This window comes from Odontesthes bonariensis, chromosome 4, assembly GCF_027942865.1.
Source record: "Odontesthes bonariensis isolate fOdoBon6 chromosome 4, fOdoBon6.hap1, whole genome shotgun sequence".
Taxonomy (NCBI): Eukaryota; Metazoa; Chordata; class Actinopteri; order Atheriniformes; family Atherinopsidae; genus Odontesthes; species Odontesthes bonariensis.
Window position 1 is genome coordinate 32,987,990 of NC_134509.1, and position 27,372 is coordinate 33,015,361.

Here is a 27,372-nt window from a genome sequence, read left to right on the forward strand (position 1 = left end):
TTAATTGGTTTCATATTTAATGATTAGTATACCTTGTGTTGTATTTGTTGTTATTTATGATTATTTTTATTATGCTTTTGCTTCTGTACAGCACTTTGGTCGACTGAGGTTGTTTTAAATGTGCTCTATAAATGAACTATGACTATGTTCCAATTTTTTTGTGGAAAATGCATGAAAAATTCCAATTCTGAACCAGAGGCAAATTATAGTGGAGCCATGTTATATAGTTCATTTGGAACCGGTGTGTTATTGTACATTTTTTCCACTGGCATCTGTTCTTGGTTATTAGCGGAAAATACTGAAAATGACCTTTACCCACAAACCAATACATCACAAAGTAATCACATTGTGGTTGAGGTTAGTGAAATGTGTGTGAATAATGAGGGAATGAGGAGATGCAGACTCTCAGTTGTTTAACTTTGCTCTACATTTAAAACTCAGTCTCAAGTGGCCCAAAATTTATAAAATCCTCAGGGAAGGAAAAACTGCCCTTACTAGTGAGCGATTTAACTATACGTCAGCATTTAAAACAAAAAAGTGAATCAAAGACAAAACCACACACGTATTATCATCAAGGCATTTTAATACTGTTCTTTTCTCAGCATTGCTCTTCTGGCAAAATGCACACAGAAATGTTATTAACAAACTATCTGACAGACAGACAACAATAGAAAAAAAAGACAAGTTTCCCTAAATAAACAGGGAAGGTAGTGTACCAAGCATGTCGAAAATATTTCAAACATTTCCTGCCGTTCTCACTGGCCAAAAAAGTTCCATTTTCCAGTTACAGATACGATGGAGGGAAAGCATATATACTGAATGAGCATCTGTGACTGTGTTTACAGGGGATCCACAGAGGAAAGTAAATTGTAACTTAAAGATAAAAATAAAATGAAGTACGAAAAAAACAACAAGCACACACGTTCTGTAATGCGCGCGCACACACACACAGAAGACACAAGCCAACACAGACACACGTACAAAATGAAAAATATATCATCTGAGCTTTTGGCTGACCAAGAGTAGACAAAATTATTTTCCGTAAAATCATGCAAAAATGGCTGAAATACTTTCCATGTTTCTTCATTTATATTTTGTGATGTGATAAAATGCTGAGTGTTGTGAGGCAAAATAAAGGGTCTTTTTCTTCTTGAAATGCTGTATGTCTGGATGTAACACAACAAAATGCAATGTTGCTAAAGTATGTTTCTGCATAATGTATTCTACTCACCAAATTTTATCGGAAACATAGAAATAGAAACAATAAAAGCTTGCCACAGTCGCAGGCAGGAAGAAGACATCAGACTGTTGCATTTAGCCCGTACTGTCCACAGTCTGGTTGGCAGTAAAAATGGCTAATAATCACTGTTGAACAAAAACACATTGAGTGGTTAAAGAGAACCAACAAGAGAATGACAGACCAACTAGTGGCAAAGACTCCTGCTCTGAATCTCTTTTAACTCCATTGCTTTCTTGGCAAGTGTGTGTTGTTTAAAAGGACTGAGGTCTACAGCTAAAGGTATTTGAGCACATTTTTTGTAGAAGTGGTGTTCTGGAGGCCTATCTTAACCATGACTTTATGGGGCCTCGGTAGACCTGGCAGAGAGAATAAAGTGTCTGAAAGTTACATTCACTTGGTGAGTTCCTCAAATATACACAGATATAAGATGTCTGCTTCGTATACAGATGTGACTGAGTTTTAATGTAATCCTAACATGAACAAGTTTTTAGTAGATATTTTATTGCTGTTTGTAGATTTGGTCTTGCGAGAAATGAAGTTGGTATTTACTTCGGCATTGAGTACATACTGTAACACAGGAACAATTTAGCTGTGTAATCTTAATATAAGAGAAAATCCATTTAAAAAAACTCATGATGATGAATGTAGTTTCTTTAAGCAGGAACTGTTATAAACACAACAATGGCAATACTGAATGATCATTTGCAACATATTTAAAGAGAAAACATGAAAAATACAAAAATACATGAGAAAAGCAGAATATCATGGCATCAACTACTAAAACAGTCTGTTCATCATGACACGGAATAATGCAGTTTAAGTCCATTCTTATTCATCTTTTTCACAGCAAATATCATTCCAAAAGGCGATGGGATGTGGGGGAACTGTGGTAGATATGTTAAGACTGAAGACTCAATATCTGTATTTAAAGAAACCTGGAAAGTTGCTTCAGATTAGATGACGTCAACAGCAAAAGATAGAATTTATACAACTTTTATGGTCGCGAACCCATTCCTAAAAATTCCTAAAGATCTTTTTTTTTTAATCATATCTCCATGTGACCATCCGTCTTGTGCCAGTCTATGAGTGGATCATCGAAAAGGAAAAAGAATAATTCTGTTCAGTGCAAGTTTGTAGCGTTTTGTAATTTCCATTGGGACATCTGAGTTGGTTGAAACTGCGTTTGCAAAAACTAGTCATCATTTGGACCACTGTGAGTTCTCCAGTTCTGTGATCCAAAAGCTGCAGCACTTTTTCCTTTTCACATCTTCCAAATACAGCAACAGGATTAGAGCTCTTTTATATTGTTGATTTGATATAAAGAACGCATCTTTAAAAAAAATAATAAAAAAAGAGCTGTCCATTACAGGTAGGTCACTGCAGGAGGGCACTTCTGTTTTGTCCACTAATAAGACCCTTTATCATTGATTGCACTTAACTTGTTAGGTTTTACCACCATCAAACTTTGCTTGATGGATTCAAACCACATCCCCTTCAATGTCCCACAGTGGTTAAGCTCTTTTCCAATAAACTATCATCTTACATCCACCATACAGTGTCTCTTAAATAGATCCTCCATTCTGTTCTGTCATCATGTGGGAAAAAACAGAATAAGTAAGCGCCCTTTCTCAAATTGCGGACATCTGATATTGGAATGAAAATTAGAACTAAACCACTAAGTGAGTTATAGCAGAATCAAGAAATCCTGATGGGAACTACTTGGGGTCAGAAATATGATGGCTTTAGGGATGCTAGATTATTATTTGATGGGCAATGACTTTGCATCAAGGGTGCTTCATAGTCCACACCACCATTTTGTTGCAACAATAGTGGCGGCAGAGAGGTCAGACAAAGATCAGTCTCGGGCTGCTTGATAGGTAGTATACCATTTAACCCATTCTCCAAACAAGCTTTAATACCCTCCAACTCCAACTCAGGATCAGCAGGGCCCAGCTCTAGCTCCATTCCAGCATTTTCCTGCCTCCTCTTCCGCAGACAGATGATTGTTCCAGCCACCGCAGCCAACCCCAGAACTAGTACTAGGGCAGCCAGAGCTGACATGAGAATGTATGTCATTGAGTTCTCTGTCTCCATGCCAGGCCCTGAGGATGCTGCAGGAACCCCCTCAGTGCGAGCCTCTGTACATGACCCCATTTCTATGGAGCTGTTACTTCGAGACTGGATTCTTTCTCCAAGTGGGCTGGCACAGACAGAATAGGTACAGTTAGGTATTAAACCACGTAGTGTGTATTTGGGGTAGGTTATCGGCAAACTCAGTATCATGGGGCGGCGGTCAGGTCCTGAGAGGTTACGGTAGGTCAGCCTGATGCCACGAATATGTGGCTGTGTCTCAATGAAGCGGTGCAGGTCAAGAAGAATTGATGTGGAGGTCACCTGCCGTGAGCTGATGGTGTCAAGTTTATCAGGCATCACAGGGGCGACTACAGAGACATCTGTCACTGAGGGATGTGGTGGTTCAGGAACCTCATTCACATTTTCACAGTAGAGTCCAGATGTTCCTGACGGACACCAACAACTGAGTTGTCCCAATGGGTCAAAATAACAGGTTCCCCCATTGAGACAAATGTTTGCTGGGCAGAAATGTCGCACATACTCCCCACTGGTAGAACTAGGGGAGACCGGAGGTTCTGGTGGAAGGGGGTAATTGTCTGTTTTTGAGTAGATGGTTTCTTTACTTGGTGGTGGATGTGGAAGAATAGCATTGGTATAAGTGGTTTTGGGAGATGTAGTTGGCATCTGGGGAACATGAGTATTTGCGATGGGGGAGCCAGTTGATTCTGTTGTGGTTGGTGGACATCCAAAATCTTTGTGCTCCAGTGCTGAAAGCTTCTTCCCAGCATTAACTAGCGGGAAGTGGCATCTGGTTTCCTCAGGCCTCCTAAGAGTCACTCCCTTCTCTTCCAGCCAGATGGGAAACCAGGCTAACGGACAAAGGCAGTTAAATGGGTTTTCAGCGGCGGTCAATTGCATCAGCTTTGGGAAGGTTTCGAAAAATTTCTCAGGAAATCCTTGGAGATTAAGTCCACTGAGATCCAACTCTTGAAGTCCAATCAGTTTCTCGAAGTCTGTCACCCTTAGCTCCGGCAGTGGATTGCCTGCCAGACTTAGTCTCATAAGCTCTTTGAGAGAGTTGTGCTTAAGAGCCAGAGACACTTCATGTAACTTGTTTATCGATATGTCAAGCTCATGGAGGTTCTTCAAAGAGGCTATAAGATCCTCATCCAATGAGGTAAGACCTAAAGAGGCCATCTTAAGGGTCTCGAGATGAGGAGTCTGGAGATCAGATGGTTTTAGGGTCGGGATGTTATTGTTGCTAAGATCTAAAAGAAGAAGCCTGGGGAAATTAAGGGATGGTAGGGAGATAAGTTGGTTCCCCTGCAGCTTGAGTTCTAGTAGCATCTCTAAATTTTCAAAGGCCTCCAAATGAATGCTCTGAATACGGTTTGCATGGAGGTACAGCCTCTCTAATTGGACCAACCCAGAGAAACTGTCTTTTGAAATGTAGGTAATACGGTTTGAGGATAGGTCCAAATTCTTCAGTTTTGACAGCATCTCAAATACCCTGTCTGGAATTTCTGACAACTCATTCTGGCTCACATCTAGCATCTCCAACTCAACTAAGCCTTTGAAGTCATCTTTGGACAACGTGGTAATAACATTCTCGAAGATGTAGAGATATTGAGTGGTAATAGGGACACGGGGTACAGTGCTGAAGCTTCTACGAATGCAGAACATTGAATTCTGGGACCGGCAGTCACAGTCTGCTTGGCAGTCAAAGGACAAGACCGTACCGGAGGCAAGGAAGAAGAGCATGAAGCACAGCAGCATGTTGATGACTGCCTTGCAACTCTGAAAAACATAAGGGAGAAAGAAATGGGTTGGTGTTAATCACAATTTGTTTGTTGATCTGGTAATATTCAAAACTCAAATTGAAATATAGATGAACAGTTTAAAATGAATTTCAGTTATGTAAGATATCTTTTGTGCCATAATGCTTAAAGTCTTTTACACGCTCAAATGCCAGATTTTTTTCGTTATCTTTTTATAGAACATGTCCACATGATCACAGTCAAGGAAGCATACACAAACACTCTCAGCATAGTATATTACATAGATACATACACAGATTTGACACCCTTAATAATATGCCCCACAGGCCAAGCAAATGGTTAATACAGCCCATCTAGGATAACCCTTTCTGGGTAAGCAAGAAGCCTGCAACACTGCTGTGTAGTTAGCACAGATAAATGAGAGCTTAAATTGAGTATAGACACTATGAGCTACAACTCCTTTTTCACCATATTTGATTTGATTTGTTCATTGTCAGATTGTCTAAAAAATCCATTGGAGCTCTTGTCAGCTCTTGAATCTTGTCATTAACCTGGAGGATTGCTTGTCACTAATGTCATCACATCAGAGTCTGCGCTGACTTTACTCTGCCAGCTCTTATGTAAGAAGTCCAGAAACTGTCCAGATGAGCCCATATATTGAGCAGGTCACTGTCCCAAGACTTCACAGAAAACAATTATGGGTGCTTCTGAGGTTTGCTGCTTCATATTTTATCTGCTTGCCTAAATACTGCTTTCCACTCATATTTATACTATCAAATTGTGGACACATCCAAATGCATGTAGTTTTGGTATCTACACAAAAACAGATCTCAGAATTGATATGTTGGCAGCCTCATCAGCCATTCTTGATGTGCTATAAACACAGGGTATAGCAACTGTATGAATGTTTTTGCATCATGTCTTGCCTCATGTGTGCTAAACCCAGGCACCACTTACATTGCCGTAGAGATATAACGTCTCACACAGACAGTCCCCTCATGATTGGGAAAGGGAAACTCCAGACACTGTCCAGAGCTGATTATGTGGACATAGTCCTAAATTCACATATGACAATGCCACAAACACAGGACCTTAAGTGAACTTGTCAAAGAAGAAGAGTTTTAATCGAAGAAAACAAACTAAAGATAAATAAATTTAATAAGGATGAGTAAAAGGCTAAATAACAAGCTGGCAGCATTTTTAAACACTTGGAAACTGAATAAATAATGCAACAATTTCTAATTTACCATTTAGCCATTTATAGTGACATCGAAGAAGTTAATTATAATTATATAATTATAAGTCATATCTCTCATCCCTCCCTTTTCTCCCCTCTGACCTGGTTTGCTTTATTTAACACGTGCACTCTTGCTCTTTTCAAGAGTCCTGAAGTGGAAATTGAGCAGAGACCCAAGCTGTTTTGTCAAATTCAGGAACATATTTGTGGCCCCATTCCTATGTTCCTTTCATGCCCTTCTTTTCATGACATACAAGGTCAGAGCCCGTCAGCATATTTGTAATAACCACTGAAAATCTGGAGGGGAAACTTGAAGGTTAAAGAAGTGAGTGTTTATGGAATAACACATATCCTAGTCATCAACATAAAAATGCTGTAAATTTCAACCACAAGAGACCAAAGCTGACAGTCTTGTGGTAGGATCAAAACTACAACCTCAAACATTTCAAGCAAAACTGGGCTGTGAGTAGCAGCTGTAAGTATGTTTCAAATGCTTTTTTAAATGCTTTATAAAATGTGACAACAACAATAAAAAAAAAAAGACAGTAACAAGTGAGTGGAAGCAGGAAAGAATTAGATGGCCTCCAGTCTGTCTTAGTCTTGTTCTAAATCACAGACTGATGGTTTCTGAAAGGAATATAGTTTAAATCTGTCATAAATATAAAAAACAATAAGACTTTGTTTCTGTTTGAGTCCTGTTAGTACTCTATGTCTGCTTGGGCAAAATAAGTACAATGGCAGGAAAATCTATTTTGTTTGCTTATGAGGGAAAACTCGGACATGAAAACCAATGCCGAAAGCGGATATACTGAGCCGGGTCCCAGGGCGCGTAACGGTAGTACAACGCAACTACTTCATGGAGACCAACCAGACAACAACAACTCTGTCACAACATCCAGGAGAAAAAGAGCTGCTGTCATCAGCATTATTCTTAGACATAAAGCTACAGAAAAAAAAAAAGGAAAAATGACATCACACTCCACCAATGACAAAATATTTCTGCTATGAAAACGATTGCTTTTGTTTCAGATAGATGCCTCAGGTTTAAAGACACACTGGAATCCAGAACTTTCTTTGTCTGCGGTCACTTACTTCTTATAGAGAAGTAAGAGTGCTACAGACCTGCTGGTGCTATCAGTGATTTGATGACAGGAGAAGAGACGGATGATAATCGTGTGCTACAGTCAAAACAGAAAGAGCAAGTAAGGAAACTAATCATTCATATCAGACAGTGTGATACCATGAGATGGCGTGTGAATACTTGTGTGAAAAGAACACGTGTTTTGCTCCTCATGTCATTTCACACCATCTAGTTTTTATGAAGGAGACCCAGCCCTGACCTTAACCCCGAACCGAATCACTCTGCATGTCATTCAGGACCGTAAAATATTACGCTTTACATGCTCAGACAGTGGCGATGCCAAAAGGCTTGTCATTTAACAAATTTTACAGTATAAAACAGGTCTGTATTTTCAATACTCAAATGTGTGGTCTTTAAGCCTTGCTGATGCAGAATGACCACGGTCAAGACACAAACTGTGGGTAAACCCCATCTCGCAGGATGTGATATTTACAGACTTTGCTAGTTTTATAAAAGCAAAACCACTGCTGGATGCTAAACCTTCAAATTTAGATCAGATTTATTTGCTATTTGCACAAGCAGAGGGTAGAGCAGAAATTAAGAGCAGCATTACAATGTATACATGAAAATAATACTATACAGTACATGCATAGGAACACACATTACACTCACTGAGTATTGGAGTACTGGAGGAAGACTGAGACTCAGACAAACCCAGATAGTCAAAAAGATGACGTGGTTAAATAGAAAACACAGTGTGTAAGGTGTGCAAGTTTTTGCGAGGTGTTAAGTGTCCATGGTGCGTTTGGGGTGGGGGAAGTCCTTTGATACCAGTCTGACAGTGGCTGAAAAAAATAGCTTTTAACCATCTGCCCTGCTGAAACATCCTTCATTTGAGAAACTGACTGCATCAGGGAGGCTGCCCTGTGGCTGAGCCTGACCTCTGACCTCAGAAATCAGCCACCCTTCCAGAGTCAGAATGCATCTTCTAATTTCTTACATTTAATTTCAATCTTGACAGCTTGTGAGCAGTGTGGCTCTGTACACTGCATTTGCAGCTTTGCTGCAGGATTATTTACTTTATGTGCTTGCATTTCTCTACACTTTGTTTTATTGTAGCATTTTCTGAGCAGTTCCCTTTGTCCGTGTGAAGTAAAGCCAAAGGAAAAATTTCCATCATACAAACAATCTACTTCCAAGCCAACTGGCTGAGGTTTATGCAGTAATTTAGGTCGCTACACTGTCATAGCATCCTTTATAAATGTATGGTGGCAGTGTTTTCATGTTCAATTATGGATCTGCATGATTCCCTTACATGGTGTTACTCATTACTGATATATTTTATAGTCACATGTGGAAATCTGTAACTGTCAAAGCAGTTGTTTACTGTTTGTGTTCTGCTTTGTCTATATATATTTCCAACTAAGCCTTTTAAAATCATAGTAACTTATATAACTTATATAACAAGTAACTTATGGGTACCACTGTCAACTCAGTTCAGCAACAAACACACACATACACAAGCTTGAAGTCAAGTGCTTTTGACAAGTATAAAACAACACACTGGCATGACAGAAATACCCTAAGTGAACATTTTTAGAGAACTTGCAGGGAAGTACATCCGTTTTTAAGTTTGCTCACAACTGGCTTCATAAACACCTCCTTTATTTCAAAACTGGTGGAGCTTTTCAAAGGAATTTCAGGATAAATGGGTGTGAAATGAGGAAAGCTTACAGCGTAATCTGCACATGACTGTTTCAACAACTGTATGTCTCTCTTCTTTAAACATTGGGACCCTCCTGTGATGCTTGATAATGACCGGGTGCCCACATCACTCAGGGAAGAAACTGCCATGTACCATATTAACCACAGCCATGAAAACACAGGGTGCACTTACACTCTGCATGCCATCACTCCCGCATTATACTGCAATCCCCTAACTGGGAGCTGCAAAAACAAGTTATTTTTGTTGTTTTATAGATTGGTAATTAACTGTGAGTCTTCTTCTGCTACAGTTGGCCTTTGCGCCATTGAATATCCATAGCTGTTTGTGTAAGATACAGCAGCAGGATGAAAGAGAAATGTCACTGTCAAAATGACATGAAACAGATCAACACACACCAACAACCTGCATAGCAGCACAGCACACAGCCATGAACACACACACACATTCCTGCAAATGTTCGCACCAGCAGACACACACAAACATAGAATCTACAACACAGCTGGATTCTGTTACCCACAATACACTGCAGCCATCCCTCACTGTGAGACAGAATGAGAGGCCCATGTAAACCTTTGTCCTCCCCTGTGATAAGAAAAAGGTAGCAGGAGACAAGGGAGGATGACTGAGAGAAGAGTGTGAGAGCTAAAGGGAAGGAGGGAAAGGACAAAAAGAGAAAGACACAAAGTACAAATTTGTGTTTTTTGTGGCTGATAGTAGACAACTGCCCTATTCATCCACAATCTGCTGTAATCACAGTCTGACTCTTTTAAACCCAAAGTGCATGACAGAACCTGGATATAACAGTGTTGCATATTCTCTCAAAGTGCGCTCAGGGGAGTCACAGAAAATCCTACACAAGCATAACTACTGCTACTTTACTATTACTTAAAGGGGACGTGTGCTTTTTGTTTTTCTGTTCTTCCAGTGAAGGAGGGGTTAGGGGCTTAAATGTAAGCCGTTTTTACAGAATTATAATGTGATTTGCTAATGACGGTGTTTGCTTTTGTTCGACTGCCTGGCCAACCAGCTGAAAAAGAACACAAAGCCAGACGTTTCCTTCACCATGCTTCACTGCTGGGATGGTGTTTTTTGGGTTGTATGTTTTCACTTTCCTACAAATAAAAATGACTGCCATGTCCCTTTATCCAAGAAAACCAATTATTGTCTCATCTAACCACAGAATTGATGATTAAAAGCTTTCTTCTTTGTCCAGGTGAGGTTAGGTGAGCCCCTATGTGCCATTTTTAGTTAAGTGCAGTCCCTCTTAGTCAGGATCCATAGTCACTAGCCTTGTGCAGTGCTCAGTAGAGTCTGCCTTGACATGTTGGATACAAAATTATTCAGGTTAAATTTCATTGACCTCTTTAGCATCTAAGGAAAATAAATAAATAATCAACCAACAAACATTTTCAAAATGACCACTTATAGCACTGATTAAGCCAGATGTGAAAGAGGAAGAGTCGGAAATCAAAGTACAAAGAAGCACCGCAGGAATCATAAATTGTGTTAGAGAGCCTGTGCAGGGGGAGTTAACTTCATTTTCCTTCAGGAAAAAAAGGGAACGTGAGTTATTGGTAACAACTCCTCAAAATGGAATATCCTGTTACTTCATGCCTTAAAAGCTTACAGCAAAATCCGTTTAACAACTCCAATCTTTCTAAAAACTATTTGCCACCCCCCCAAGTATATGCAGCGTATGTGTGTTGCTGCTCGGGATGTGTACACACGTGCATAAACAACTATGTGTACAAGTATCACAATAACACATCAATCCCAATGAGGTAAAAGGATTTACAATTTGTTTTCTGGATATTGTGAATATCTTCACCCAATAGTTGTTCTGATATTTCATTTTAGATAAAAGATGTCGGACTCTGGTTAAAGCAATAGGAAAAGTCAGAGAGTCATTACACAAAATCATCTTGAGAATACTTCCAACATGTTGGTGTTCAGATATCCCAAGTGAAAACTTGACAATCTGTGAAAAAACGTGTGGCAATTCATCCAACAGTTGTTAAGATATTTCAGATCAGAACGAAGTGGTTGATCTGAACTTGCTGAATTTGAAATGCATCATGGGAACAATAATTTCACCCTCCAGCTTTACTAATGCCAGGAATAACATTGTAAATGACAAAAAGTAATCAATGCATTGCATGTTTGAACTCATATGACTGGCCAGTGTTCTCATTTGAATAGATGAGGACACAGTATTAATTCACAGCACCTTCTTTGTCCGTGATTATTTGTTGATGAACAAGTTCTGTGGCTCAATTTGCCCTGTGCACGCTTACAATAGCATAACAAAATACAGTTCAGATATTCAAAGGTGCGGTCTCTGCATTGTTGTTCAACACTTTTGGTCTCCATCCAACAGTTTATTTCTTCTTTCTCCCCACTCACTTAGAAAAACAATAAAATGTCCCTCAAAATGTTGGATCAAAGCAGTCCCAGTGCTGGTTCACATCTTGTGCTGGAGCTAGTTTTGGGATAGTTCTAAAAAGAATATGGCAAAGACTATCTTTGATTTTCCACAGCCAACACAGAATATAACCTGGTTCTATGTTCCGACCAAGCATCAGTCTGTGATGAGTTAGGAGTGAGAATTGGTTTACTGTTAACAAATGGGTGTTTACAACTGATGTCAAGGCTGTGGTTTCAAATATAATATGAAGTTTTTGATGTTTTGATCTGATTAAAATTAGGACTTTTTCTTAAATCTTCTCCTCCACCCATCCCTACCATGTGCCACCTGCAAACTTTCACTCTGACACTCTGTCTCAGCTACCTGCCTGCTGTTGATGCAATAGGAATATCTAAGTGCTGCCTGCAACTTATCATCAGACAGGCCTTTTTTCATCTGTACAAGTTGACTCTGATTAAGTGTTAATTATAAAAGATATAAGATCAGATAATTATATTGAGGCCACTGACAGACTGGATTGCTTTCTACTAATCAGTCAGTACTAATGCAGAAAGCATCCGTTCAATATGGGCAGGATATGCTGCATTCGAGTGCTGACAGGACATAAAACTTTTCCACGTGCAAAGAGTGGTTATGGCATTGTGGGAGTATGTGAGTACTTGGTGGAAAAATGTGCTTTTGCTGCATCTTTTCTCACTCAAGGTTGATTTGTCTACTCTTTAAATATATACTATAAAGCTGCATTTGTCACCACAATAGAATATACATAAAGCATAAAATATTTAGATTATTACATTTTTAGTAGAGAAATATTTCATCACTCACCCTGAAAAGTGTATTCTTTGCTATGTTTGTGAAAAAAATCTGTAAATATTTAAAACACAGACACTCTATTTGAGTACAAAGAGTAATCAGGGAATGGAGGATGGAAAAACTAGCCTTTTCGAAAGGTGGAAATTATGTGCCTTCGTTGTGCATCGCCCCTTTTGTTTATAAGGCACAGAGGTGGAATAGTGAGTCAAGGTTGACGTGTCTCTGAACCAGAAACATAGGTAGCCACAGGGCCAAATTGGCATATATGTGTAACCTGGGAGGCGGCAAAGGGTAGCAAGCTGAACTTACCAACAACGTTGTCGTCACTCTAATTTCCAGGATGCCAGCTTACGGTTTGTAAGCATAGTCTAGTCCTATTTCCATTTTGGTTGCACTTGTTTAAAATACCAAAATGGCACAGCAACAGCTTCTCAAGGACTTGTCTTAAGCCCTAAGTCTGTAAGCCCTTTTTACACTGTTCAAAAAAAACATTAACGCATGGCTTCGGAGTGCAATGGGACAGTGTTTAATCTCTATTCAGTCCCAAAATGATTCTGCAGTACTCAAGGGGTTTTCACAGGTTCCAGTTCAGCACTGCACTGATGAGGAACATAATACCAGGGTAACACATGCTAATTTCCAATTTTACCTGTCTGCAAGACATCTGGTACAACCACTCTCTGTCCTGCTGTGCAGAGCTGAGATCTGCTGTGCCATCACCGATAATAATGTCTAATTATCTCAGAGTTGTGCTCACTGGAAACTATAGCCAAACAAAGCCTGCAAGATACAATGTGAAGTCATCCTTTGATCTTGTCTTACTTAACAGACTTGCCGCCTGGGTGGTAGTGGTATTATGGACAGGTAAGTTCACAGAAGAGTGCACAGAAGATAAATCCATTACTATAAAATCATTCAATTGGCTTGTTTTAGTGGCGGTATCTGCATTTGGGGAAAAAATTTAATTTGCATTACTAAATTATTATACATGCACTCGAGAAGAATTAAGCCGTCTGTGTTTACTTGTGCTCTGGATGCTCCCAGCCCTGGATTCAGGCTGACTTTTGGTGATACCGGTTTTTCCACTGAGATAATAAAGGTATAATTGCCTACAGTGACGCATCGCCAGCACAGTGGAACATTCTGCATTAACAACTGTAGCAGCAAGCCAGTAATCAATATGATTGTTCCATGTGTGTGCTTGCGTGTGTATGTGTCAACCTTTCAATGTTTTTGAGCCATTTCAGCCTGTCAGCTTAGCTCAGGTGCGCCAGCAGGCAACTGGCAAGAGACAAAATCCTGTCAAACACGTATCCTACTTTTTCACTTCCTCCTACTGCTTGTACAAATTTGTCAAACCATTCCAGGGAAGTAACTAGTTCTTCAGTTGCATTAACTTCTTCAGAGTACTGCCATTACTCTCTTGAAATTAGTGCAGTCAGTAGAGACCAAAACTAAGACAACTTCAGTTAAGCTTTTTATTTCCAAATCTGGTGTTGAGTACATAGTAAACAAGTCTGTTTGAATTCATTTGTTTTACTTGGGTGTAAGCCATGAATCTACAATGTTGTGACTTGTTCACCCTGAGGCTGTAAAGTCAGTTATTAGTTTTCATTTATCATCCATAGGTCTGTCAGATTCTGGCCTATCATCACTCGCTGCTAATCTCAACGGGAAGCTAAGACACTGACTGAAGCCACAGGAAGAACGACACAGGAATTCACTTTTGGCATTGTTTTCATGCAATAAACTTCCCTGTGGTGTCATTTATGTACTAATACACTTTACAACTTTAATATCAAAGACATCACACTTGTCACAGCTCTTGATTTATCTCCTGTATACTAACATTTATCCATTGTCCACTCCTCCACGTCCAGGTCTGATTACTGACTGATGACTACCGGGGGAAATCTTACTCAACAGGGACCCTTTCACTCCTGTTAAACCCAGCTGTCAGTTTCCAAATTCTGGCCTCTAGCAACATACCGATTGGGCTGGACTGTCTGGGGTGAGTGTGGGTGCTCGATGTGTCCCCTCTGGAACTGCGCGAGCCCAGACAGATACTGCACCATAACAGCTTGTCTGTATTTTAACAAGAAAAAGTTTTACTTTCTGTCCATCACCGCACACACACATCGCAGGAAAACAGAGCTCAACACCAAATCTCATCTTTACTGCCCCCTTACCGTCCCACATGAGCTATCTGCGAGCAGACAGTGTTTGTCAAGTAAGCAAGGCGTAAATGTCTGCGTCCAATTTTGGACGAGACCCATGCATGTGCTCACAGGCGTCAGGTCACAGCAGTAATCAGAGACTGCTTATACACACACCGCTGACTGGATTTACTATAAGCCCTTCACTGCACGTAGCAGGTCAGTAACCACACTTCTCATTTACCCGAATGACTACCTTGGAAGTTGTACAGTAGTAGTTGTCACACTTGTGCAATAAAGCTCAAGTGACACTGAATTCTGTGGCGATGTGATGATGATAGATACATTGGTAAGTAAGTCTATAGAAACACAAAGTGCCAGTCAAAAATCTGCACATCTGTGATATGAATTCAGTTCCATGTACCCCACACAGTGCTGTGAGGATTATAAGAGAGGTTGTGAATAGTTGAAGCCACTTCGCTGGACTAACTTCAACTTGATGACATCATTTCTAAATGACTTAATTACTAAAGTGAATGTTCTGAATTGAATAGCTTAAATATTTGCAAACCTAAACAGCAACACCAATATATACCTGGTAGACCATTATCAGACAATAACAGCAGCTGACCTATATTGTAAGTAGGGCTGGGCGAGTTAACTCGTTATCATCGTGTTAACTCGCTAATTATTTAACGCCGATAAATATTTTATCGCGCATTAGATTAAAAATTGTAATCGTTGCCCAGCCCTAGTTGTAAGTCTCTAATGTGAGTCCAAAGTGCGTTAACATACTTTCAATTTCAAATTGATGACTTTAGAGAAAGTGACCCCATTTACATACTTGTATCATTATTTGATCAGATTATTAGAGTAAGAGCATTCAGTCCAGTATCAAAATGACTGTATTATTATTCTTGTGGCTGGGCAAAGCATTCATAGAGACTTTTTTAAAGTTTTGATTTTTAGTCAGAAAGTATCCTACATTACAGTTGTTTTATCATTCTCTTTGGTGGATGTTTATAGTGTATTGCATTGGGTTGTGTGTGGGGCTGACAATGATGATAAAACATGATAAAATAGCAACACTTGTATTGTAGTTCCTCTTTTTTTCTTGCTGAGTAAAGCAGTACATGCAATGTGAGCTATGAATGTGCTCCGAACTTTTTCTTTTTCAAGATTTCACCTCAACCTCATCCCCGAGCTACAGACATGGGGCTTGGTATCATCACGGGACTTTCGTGTTCACTTGAACTCACTAAGTAATTTGCGCTGGAAATTTACACGCAAAATTAGCAACAATCGACACTGTTATTCACAATCACACGTCTCCAGATTCAGTTTGTCCCATGCAAACTCAACTTTACACCGAAATTAATACTGCGCCTGCAACACCAACTTAATCCCTTGCCTGTATACACAAACAAACCCCCCCCCCCCACACACACACATACACACACACACACACACACACACACACAGAAACTGAAGCAGGCCCAAAGACTTGTACCAACCATCTCCTGCAGCTGGAACACCTCATTAACCCAATGTGTGGATGGATTTACTGTTGAGGGACCTCATAGGAACTGCCAGGAAGTACACATTCACACATAATTATGATTGGATTAAAATTGAAAAATGAGTTCACCTTCTGACATCAGTGAAAACTGTTAAAGAGCGGGTGTAAAAATACTTCCCTGTGGAAGGATGTTGTTTTGGCATGTGTGTGGGATAGCTGTTTACTTTGTCACTTATCTATTTACTTTAACTCCTGACAGATCCTTTAAAGTAAACACACACAATCACACACACACACACACACACACACACACACGCACACACACACACACACACACGCTCATTCTTGTCTTTGCTGGAAGGGGAATCAATTAGTGCAAACTGAACTGCTTGTGTGTTTGTTTGGCTCGGTTAAAGCCACTGACCTTGACTGGTTCATGACCCAGAAACAAAGGCTGTATTATTCACAGGAACAGAAAATCTGATTTTTAACTCTTTGTGGTGCCGCAACACGCCGTCTGCTCTGCCAAGTTTACAAGAACAGACCTGTTCCCTGACATTATTTTCACAGTGTGAAAGCAGCTACAGACACGTAAAATGCGTCTCGGGAGGGCGACTCTGCTGAGAACCCTTTGTGTCTGGAGAAAAGGGAAAATATGGAACTCATTTGAGTTGAAGCAAAGTTTATCCTGCTGTAGTTGAGAGACATGTGACTGTCATAAAAAAAAAAAGGCAAAACTTTCAGAATAGCAGAAGCCAGCCTCACGACAAATTAAAAAATTTCCAATTTCAGCACAGCTAATTATTACCGAAACTCACAAAGTGGGTTAAATTCAGACCACTGATGACATCATACATAAACACACACACACACTTCAGTCAGCCTATCTCTCCAATATACCATTAATCATGACAGAACCCAGGCTCTGCCCCTGTTTGGCCCTTGCTTTACTATCTGCATTACGGAAATCAAACCCACTCACTTGAATAATGAAAAATAACTAAATAAAATAAAAAACTTCTTCAGAGTCCAGAGTAATGTCACAGGGATTGTAATTTACGCCGTTTTGCTGCAGGGAAAAAACAACTCAGATTGCCCGATAAATGATTTAGTTGCTTAAGGTTAAAGATCATGTTAACACTCTGTCTTGCTGACACTGTCTTTTTATCTTGGAAGGAATGTTCAACTGCAAACTATTCAAAGTGCAGAGTGGCTGTTAATGTGAAGAAGTCAGACTAAACAAAATAAATTTCATCAAAGTCCAAATTTTAAACTCAGAAGGGAGTAAAGGCAAAAAGAGCAGCCACAGAGACTGCTGTGTAGAAAAATACTTGTTACAACGATTATAGCTATTCTTAACTGACTCATTTATTGATAGATCTATCAATCATCATTATTAATGATAATTATTCATTGTAATGTAATGTAAACTACACCAGTGTGTATTTCTGGTAATTTATTCAATGAGTGTTACTACAGCTCTTGCCAAAATCAGCCAGGATTGAAATTATGACTGTATGGACATCCAGAAGGGCCATTTCTGATGGAAATCACGCAAAGCCAAAAGAAAAAAAAAATGATTACACTTTAAAGTCATTAGTGTGAGCTAAAAATAAAGACAGTGCAGTTAATCACATGACACAGCTGAGAAACAACAGGCAGCAGAGTAGCTTCTGGAGGGCTGTAAATTATATTTCAAAACTTTTAGGCCCCTTAGAACGCTGCCCAGTCTGTGACAAAGCCTGACGAACGCTTACTTTGATCACAAACGTATGCTTGCAGTATAATCACAAGGTTCGCTGCACACTGTGTGGTGAAACTGGACTCCGAGGTAGAGACACGTGAAGGAATGGCGACGACATGCTTCACTGCAGACCAGGCGCTGACACGCGACTCTGAAAAAAAGCCTCGGGGGTTTGCAGGGATGTTTGGAGGGGGAATGGGGAGAAAAACTGTGTTGTGTTTATGTTAATAGAAGGAGTGCATGTATACACACACATACTTATATACACTCACACAAACCCCCAGGAATGCAAGTGGAGAGCTCCCTGAAAGGGAAAATAATGTGGTTTCAAAACATAGGGTGACTTGGCTGTATGTTATATTTTTGAGCCATTTTTCATTTGAAACTCTAAACTGAACACAGCACTTTCACAGCAGCTAAATTTGGCCAGTGAATATGATGCTAGGCTCATTTGAGATTCCCTTAAAGATAGCATCTTTGTCGGTTTGATTTCAGGGTTAGATACGCGTTGGTTTTTTAAACAGAGCATGGACCATGAGGCTCTGCTGAACACCTAACATGACTACCAAACATGGGGTATGTCACTATGCATTTGTGGTTTGGCCAATTTCCTCACATTAGCTTTGATCAAAATACCTGAGTGAGCAGACAGGTATGTATGTAGAGAACAGGAAACTTATGCAGACTTATATTCACTCAAAACATGCTTTCCTATGGATCAGTCACAGCTAAGTCACAAGCAGTCCACTAAAAAACACAACCTGCACAACCCTTAGTCTTTTGTTATTAAACTATAGTAAGTTCAGCTACTTGACTTTAGCATAGTTCAACTTTTCACTTTAGCCTGGATTCCAAATGTTCTTGCTAAATCCAACTGGAAGCACTGAGCAAACACTAAGACCACATTGTTGTATAATTTCCGATCACATCAGGACTTCATCTGCTACAAGTCTGGTGTGTCAAGAACATGCCATTATTATAACCACACAGTGCCTGAGCATGGTCGGAACAAAGAACTGTGGAGTGTCTCTGTATGTCCACTTGTTTTTCTAGCTGCTAATTATTAAAGAAATGAACATTTGTTTCCAGTTCAGCACCAGCACTGATTCATCTTACCGTCTTTTATTCCATGCCTACTGTTGTTTGCTCACTCAACTGTTTGCATGCCAACCCTGATGAGGTGTTCTACTGTGCTGACGCACAGTCAAAGCAGACACATTTTAATGACCGCAGAGTTATGGACCATGGAGTCAACCCAATCAAAACTCAGCACTAATATATCAAGTAAATTTTCTGATTAAGCTTGTAAATTTGCTCCATCAGTCCCTGCTACCTCCATTTGTCTAATATGTCTCATCTGTTGTACTGAGAGCCGTCTGGTGTGTCTTGGCCACATCAGAGGTATGGAGTAACTTCCCTGTAGCTGACTGACCTGTTGACTGCTTGTTTTGGATTGCAATGGTCTGTCTGTGTTTATGGAGTGTCTTGCTTTATACAGCGGCAATTGCCAATTTGCTGATACCATGCACATGACAGACAGAAAATAATAAACACTGCCTCAGATTTGGAACTTTAAAACAGAGGCTCGTAGGTATGTGACTCCTGAAAAAAACCTTTGGCTTCTGAGAGACAGCTGTAGTTTTGCCTGTAGTTACTGATATAAACTGCCATCCTCAAAGGAGACACATTACAAACACTAATTAAAGTAACATTGAAATGTCACGTTATAGAAATTGTGCATCAGGCTTGTTTCCATCAACTACTCTGAAGCAAAAAGACAGGGCTGCGTTGTGTCGTCAGGAGTTGGAGTTACAGGGTACTTTTCTTGCAATAATTAACACAGAGGTCTCTAACCCGAAACAAAACAAGGAAAAAGTGGAAAAAGTTACATAGGCTGTGTGAAAGAGAAAAACTGAGAGAGGTCTAAAGAAAATGTTGTATGTGAGAATGTTGTGGCTATGCTATCATGTCAACAAGAATTGGCCAAATGTAAAGGAAATAACACCCACAAAGGAACGCACTATATGGACCTGGATCCAGTACAGCAAATGGTGACACTCAGTACTCCATCAACATTTTAGGCCTGCCCAAATTCATCATTAACCCTGAATCAGAGAGGCAGATGCTCCGTAAGTGGTAAATACTCATGGGCATGGGAAACCAGTTGTCTCCCTACAATAAGGTCAATTATGTGACCAAAAACACAAACAAACCGCAACAATGCCATACCCTCATCTTGGCTCTTGCCTTGGGAGAGGAATAATCTAATAAAAAGCTTAATGATTCATACCTACATACACTTAATACCAAATTAGTGTGAGGTAAGAAAAAACTAAGATTTGCACTCTGATTTTAATACTTTGGCAGTGATTTACTGCAGTTCATTCTCAATACTGTTCTCCTTTTAAAATGCCTCACACTTTACAAAATCTGTGACTTACAAGTCAGTCAACAAATGACTGAGCTATAAATCACACAACCTGCTTTCATTAAGATAAAAAACAAGCAAGCAACAGTTGAAAATACTGTACAAGCCTCATCTTGCTGGTTTCCTCCAATATCTTTTTTTTTTGGAATCATCAGCCACTGGGCTTCAGGCCAAATGTGAATATGGTGAATCAAAGCGTACTTGACAGCATGTTACTCACTTAGTAGGGTCAATTTCTCCTTATTTGGATCATCTGGATTAAAAATTTAACTCTGATTCAAAACTGTGTCTGTATGTGTTTGTGCCTGTGTTTCTTCTGCTTCGTCGGGTTCTTGTCCTGGTCTGCAGGTTGACTGGTTCACCCTTTGACTCCTGACCTCTTAATCCACAGCAAGCTGCAGCGAGGCCTCAAAGGAGGACTATGTGGATGTGTGTGCATGTGCTTGAGCAGGATTGGGAGAGAAGAAGAGATTGCAAAACATTGATGTGTGCTAGGGTACAGTTACAGTACATCTATACACTTTTTGAAAGTCACTATAATCCAGGAGAGGTTTTTTTTTTTTATTGACACATCATGAGTTAGTGCGGATAGGTCAGCGTGCATGACACTGATCCTGCCTGCAGCAGTTCAATAGAAGAATGTGAGGCAATGTGTCAGTTAAATAATGAGCAGCATGGGGTTAAAACATAACACAGTGTGGCAAGGCTGAGCAAAGGCAAAACCTGAAATATTTACACTTTAACAAAGAACAGATAATTGCGCCTAAACTTGTTTTGCATGAACCTCATTTATCTGGCTGTAGAATTTGCTGAGGAACAGGCAAAGTGTCACACTTTCAAAGTTGGGATTCAGCTGAAACAACATTAACTGTTGTTGATCCACACTTGTTCTCTTGCACAACCTGTTGGTCCATGCTGTGTGTTCTCTTACACACAGTCTCAACAAGCCATGAATATAACACTCTGAAAAAATCTATACCATACAGCCTGACAAGGCAGCGTGTGATATCATTATCATTATAACTTAAGCAATTCTTTACTGAATAAAATGTTCAATCATAAGAACATCAGAAAATAATTCATAGTCTTCACCTGAGGAAAACGGAAACTTTTTATCCCTTTTTGACCACATTGAGCCAGATATTAGTTCTAGATTACAACTAGTTCAGTACTGGTTCTTTGTTTCTTTGCAAACCAACTAAGATCTATGGCACAGTGAATAAGACAAAATTCGCACTAATAAGCAGTTAGCAAAAGCTATACTCGTATAGTTGAAGGCAATATCCCTGCTGAAGCTACGATAAACCAGCACTGATAACAGAGTAACAGGCAGTTACGAAAGAGAGTGCTACTAGTCATTCGACTTGGGTGGTAACTCATGCGTCTTAGCTACCCAATAGATAATTTTCTGCCTCAACAAAACATTAGCTCGTTACTTGGTTGAGCATTAGTATGGCAAGGTTAGCAACGAGCATGCCCAGGCTGACAACCTAATAAATGGTCAACTTCTTTGGTTATTGTTATGTTGAAACCAGGAAAAATAATTGCGATGCGACATTTCAAGACAGTGGAAGATTGTGCCGTGCATTGCTGCCAAAAACTATGGATTCATCTGTCACTGCATTCTGTGGCTGCTACCCCTAAATTTGAAACTGATTGCATAGTATCTTAGACCTGTGAGTGTGATCAGTTTAAGGCTTCTCTGACGCAGCTGCAAAACAGAAAGATACAGGAGGTCCTTTCTGTCAGAGGTAATAATTGTTTATAATGAAAGCTTGTAATGATTGCTTTAAAAAAAAAAGGAAAAAAAAATAGAAATGACTGCAACAATATCATTTCCCCTTGGGATAAATAAAGTATTTTTTTCATTTCATGTCACCAAGAAAGGACACTAAATAGGTACCCTGAGAGCTGAAGCTAAAAGCTGCTTAGATCCAGGCCCTTGCAAAGCTAACTTTTCCCCCTCTATTACAACTGAGATCGTAGCAGTTTGAGAGCATGCTATGTTGTGGAATTTTACACATCAAACAGTTGTTTACTTTCTTTCTCCTGGTGAATGTTTCTATGGCACCACATTCCGTATTGAGTTCCAAAACAACAGGTCACGGTAACATGTTCCAACACAAAGTCTTCCATATCAGTGTTGCTTTCGGTACACCTGTCCAAGGTTACCAATGCTGCTGACTGCCTTCCGTTAGTCAAAATGCATCTCTCCTTACCTGCTGTGCCTTTGAGTTGTTCAGAATATCACAGGTTCAGATCTCTGTTCTTTGATGTGCTTTGTGAAGCCCAGGCCTTAGGCCGCTGTCTGCTTGCAACTTGAGTGCATGTGTGTGTTGGTGTGTGTGCAGGGGAATGAGGGCTGTTGAATGGGGATAAAAGGATGGATGTGTGTGCAGCCTGACTATGTGCCCTCAGGACAAAAAGATAGAGTGGGACTCAGGAAAAGGAGGCTGTAAGGTGGAGTTACATGAATTTGCTTCACTACGCCCCATCCCCAAGCACACAGACCCACATGCCCCCAGGTAGTAGTATGGCTGCTGTCTGTGGTTTGGAGTGTGCTAAGTTATCTTAAGGACTTGAAAGTTTGATTTTCATATTCCTAGAAACAGATGATCTTATTAAGGGTCAGACTTCAGAGGTAATTGTGTTGATGTCTATATTCCTCTTAACACTAAATTAAGGGATATGAAGTGCGAGAGACACTGCTGAGTTCAGATTCAAGATGAATTTATGTACTGGGCAATCTGACCACAAACCAGCCATTGGTGGCATCTTTCTCTCCTGGTGCCTCCTGGTACCACAAAGGAATGTTACGAGGAATATATGTGTGCCACACTTTTTATCTCCTTACTGAACCACTGTGTTTATACAACACGCTGTGAGGGGGAAGGCACTTACGGACACGCGTCATAGGTTAGTAAAGGAGTAACAACCCCTAAACCAGCTTGTGGGGTAGAGGGGAGGAGGCAGGGTGGGAGCTCAAGGAAAGTAGAGGTTCCCCTTGGGTGAACATGTTAAGTCTCAACCTGCTGTGTGATTTTTAAGTCTAGAATTCCTCTAGTGTCAAGGAAGCTTGTAAAGATATAATCTGAGCTGTTTTATAGTAGAAAACAGAACCCAAATTTAGCTATATCCAAACTTATTTAAATGACACAATGTTCAACATATCCATGTTAAAATTTGCTCGAGTAAGACAGAATAATCAGCAGAGGACATTGTGCAACATCAACAGTCTTGGTTCAAGTCTTTCCAGATTAACAGCTTTTCTAAGTCACAGTTTACTACCAGTGAGTTAGACTAAACAAAGAAATCAAAGATGTTACTTTTCAGTCTTGGAAACTGTGATTGCCATTTATAAGGCAACAAGGGATTATTCAAAAATCAAAGGGATTCTAGTTGCACCTCTCCCACTTCCAAGATTCCGATTACCGGTAATTGTGCTGGATAGACACATTTGTCAACTGCTGAGGAAACTAAAGGAAAAAATCTGTGCAGTGTAATGACTAAATTGAGCAGGATGATTTATCAGCAGTCTGAGGTCTGATGCTGGATGTCTGCTCCATCTGCAAGGTTCTGCTTCCTTAAATATTCCCAAATGAGCTGACACACAGCTCCACCCACCCCCACTTTGCATCTGTGCAGCAGAAAGAGGGAGAAATTGTGATCTATTCCACATTTTTGTACGAACAGCTTGAGCCCAAAAAGAGAAATTGAGACTCCAGAAATGAAAGAAAAAAATTCTATAAACAAATGGGACATTTTTTTAAAAGTGTGGATGGGTTTAAAAATATTGAAAATAAACTAAAAAAAATACTAAAAAAAAGAAACACAATTCCTCTTCATTTAAAGCTACTGAGCAAATAGCTTATATGTAATTAACTGGCAATATGTTTATGAGCAATTGCCTGAAAAAAGTGAGGGATTTCTAAAACCCTCACATCTAAATTCTAATCTCATTATTGGGTCTGCCTTGTCCAACTTTGTAAGCACAGCATTGGAAAATGTACTCCTAAACATTTTCTACTTCACCAGAGAGTTCCCAAAAAGATATGATTTATGTAGAGTTAACTAAACCTACAACGGAAATACTGAGATTTACCTTTTTCTTTCCAACTTTTTTTTTAAGCTTGACATATATCTGAGCACGATTTCCAAACAAATTTATGTGGACGGCGAGGACAAAAGACTGCTTAATGGAAAAAGAAAGTTCATGTTAGATATGTCTAAAGCACCAAATTTACACCCAGTGCCTACATCAAGAGCCAATTCAGGAGGAGACGCGTTTTTCTCTGCAGTAAAACCATATCTTCAAATGATCTCTGGAGAGTGTCTAAAGAATCAGATACAGACATTTTCTGGAACTGTCTCTTTACACGTGTAGCACACAACATGTCAGATGCTTCTTCACAACAGGAAATACTCAGTTTAGTGTCAGCAGAGAAGTGCACCTGGGTAAGAACCTGCAGAAAGCAGGAGAGGGTTAAAAAAAAGTGATGCAATCACAAAGACTGTTTATGATCTGATGATAACCCCCTTTTAGGGGGTTTTTCTGACAATTTCTGTGACATTCTGTTCCAAATACAAGAAAAACTCCAGGGAAAATATTGAACAGCAGAGAAGAAAAGGGAAAAAAGAAAAAGATTGAAAAAAGGTTGAGTCTGGAAGAGAAACATGTCACATCAAATATAATTGATGCTGAGTGCAAAAAACAGCAATGGCAGAGAGGCAAACGTAGCCAAGACAGATAGAGCAGGAAGACATTTTTTTACCTTTAAAAGCCAAGAAAGACTTTGCAGATGGTAAATCAGTGCTTGAGAAGTCACATAAATATAAACTGAAAGATTTTTAAGAAAGGCAGATTTTAGTTCCAAGTTAAAAAAAAAAACAAGATCAGCTACCACTAATGTCATTTCCTTATGAAAATGCATTTAAAAATTCTACTTAGTGGTACAGTGACCGAAATCTGACCTGAGGGGAGGAGTGAGTTTATGCGTGTGTGTGTGTGTGTGTGTGTGTGTGTGTGTGTGTGTGTGTGTGTGTGTGTGTGTGTGTGTGTGTGTGGATTGGTGTGTTACAACAGAGCACCGCAGGGCACACTTAAATTCTGCAAAGATGAGGGGCTTTAAGTTGGTGTGGCTGATAACAAATGAAATCACACACACACACACACACACACACCATCCAGTCCAAAACTCCATCCTCTTCACCTTGTACCTCTTAACTTCCCTCATGGGGTTATTAACTCCCGTATTGGTGAACTTTCCTTCAGGTTTTGTCCTGTTTAGTTGTCATGGTGGCATGACCCGAACACTTATTAGCTGACCCTTGGGATTAGTCCAACTTTGAAAAGAGGGGGGGGGGGGGGTTAAGCCTTCACTTCGAGGTGCTCGCTGCAGCATCTCACAAAAACCTTAATTAAATTGCTGAGACACCAAGGCAGGAATGTTTGCTTTGCTCTCCCTCTCGGCCGTACGTACCCTGGACCATCCCTCTGTCTCCACCGTTCTTTACTTTTCCCATACTCATGCCCCACGCTGGGTTTGTTTTAGTACTTCAAACTCCTCACAAAGCAGACAGTGGTTAAGTTGTAATATAAGGTAAAAGGCAGGAGGTCATGACCAGCACATCCCTGTCTAGATTTAATAGATATAGAAAGCTCAAACATTCCTTTGATAACATTTCTAACATATTGCCATAAAATCATCTTGGGGTGCAGATTTATGATTCTTGAAGGTTCATATAATCATATGATTCATATGTTTCCATAAGATGATCATCATCTCATAAGATGATCTCATTATTCTGTATTCTTCCTAAGCTATAACTGTTCATTTCACCACAATCCTCAAAACTTATTCGATTTTCAAATAAGGACAGTACATGCAAAAAGCGCCACTAAAACTAGTATATCTCACTAAAAATCTTATTGATCAGTAAAATGCCCGTAACATTTTCCAAAACTTACCATGACATCTTCTAATCGTGTGATAAACAGTTGAGAGTAATGTTTATTTTATTAGTGGCGTTATGAATAAAAAGGAAAATCATAAAAACACTCAGAAAAACTCAGATGAGTCTAATTCTTTATTCTTGAATATTTCCAGAGTGAGAAATGCCCATCACATATTTCCGAAACCAATGCAATGTGGTATCAATCAGCCCACCACCGCTCAAACTTACTGCTACTGTTTCAAAGTTGCACTGATTTGAACTCAACGCATAGAAATATTGCTAATAACTGCTAATAAATAGTCTGAGAAGCTGAAAGCAAAGGAGGCATCAAGTCAACACTCTGAACAAGCAGACGCGCTACAGTAATTGCTTCTTTGGGATCACAAACTAACCACGTAAATAAAAGTTTCCCATTTGAGGTGATAACAGTCAGAGGTGAGATAAAAAGCCTTGGAGGAGGCATGTGATGACATCAAATCCTGAACATTGTCCTGAAAGTGACAAAGATAAGATATAAGCCTGTTTCCATACATCTCTGCAGGAAACACAGTCTGTGCCCTGTTCGCGCGCCCCGCTGGGCGCAACTGCTCGGCAGATCCTGACCCGAGATACTGAACCGTGCACCGGGATAGGAATGCAAAGATACGCTGACAAAATTACTGCCCAGAGAGAAGGCTTTGACATGTGGAGCCGGCTGGGTGAAGGCACAAGGAGTCGACCCTGGATCAGCTTTCAGACCCACTTAGAGAAGTGCATGTGTGCAGAGGAACTGATAACTCTCATTCTGATTCATATCACAGCAACTGAGATTCAAAATATTAGCTGAATATATTTATGGCTATAAAAGTTTATAAAACAGCATTCATTAAACTGTCGTAGTAAAGGAGTTACCCTGCTCTTCAACTCCACAAAACGCGCTCTGAAAGTTTAAAAAAATACAAATGCAAGCGCACGACATGCTTACCTTAGCAAAGTAATCCAGGGTCCGCGGAAATGCGTTAGACCAGCCACTGTCCAAACGTTGAGCTTTTTCAGCGCGACTATTGATGCAAAACGTCAATGATAAAAAATAAAAGCAAACAGAAAAAAAGTGTCCTCTTGTAACAAAGAGCAGAGAAAACGTTCACGCAAAGTTAAAAACCCAAAAGGTGTACAGCAGCGCACTCGCTCTGCTTGGAGTCCCCAGTCCGCCAGCGT

General features: G+C 39.9%; 1 protein-coding gene across 1 annotated transcript; it reads right to left on the minus strand.

Annotated features, from left to right (window-relative positions):
- Window positions 1-576: 576 nt before the first annotated feature.
- Window positions 577-27,372, minus strand: LOC142378982 (vasorin-like). Its single transcript, XM_075464015.1, has 2 exons — window positions 27,140-27,372; window positions 577-5,110 (listed from the first exon to the last, which is right to left on the minus strand). Exon 2 carries the CDS (start codon window positions 5,087-5,089, stop codon window positions 2,966-2,968), a length of 2,124 nt encoding a protein of 707 aa, XP_075320130.1. The 5' UTR covers window positions 5,090-5,110; window positions 27,140-27,372; the 3' UTR covers window positions 577-2,965.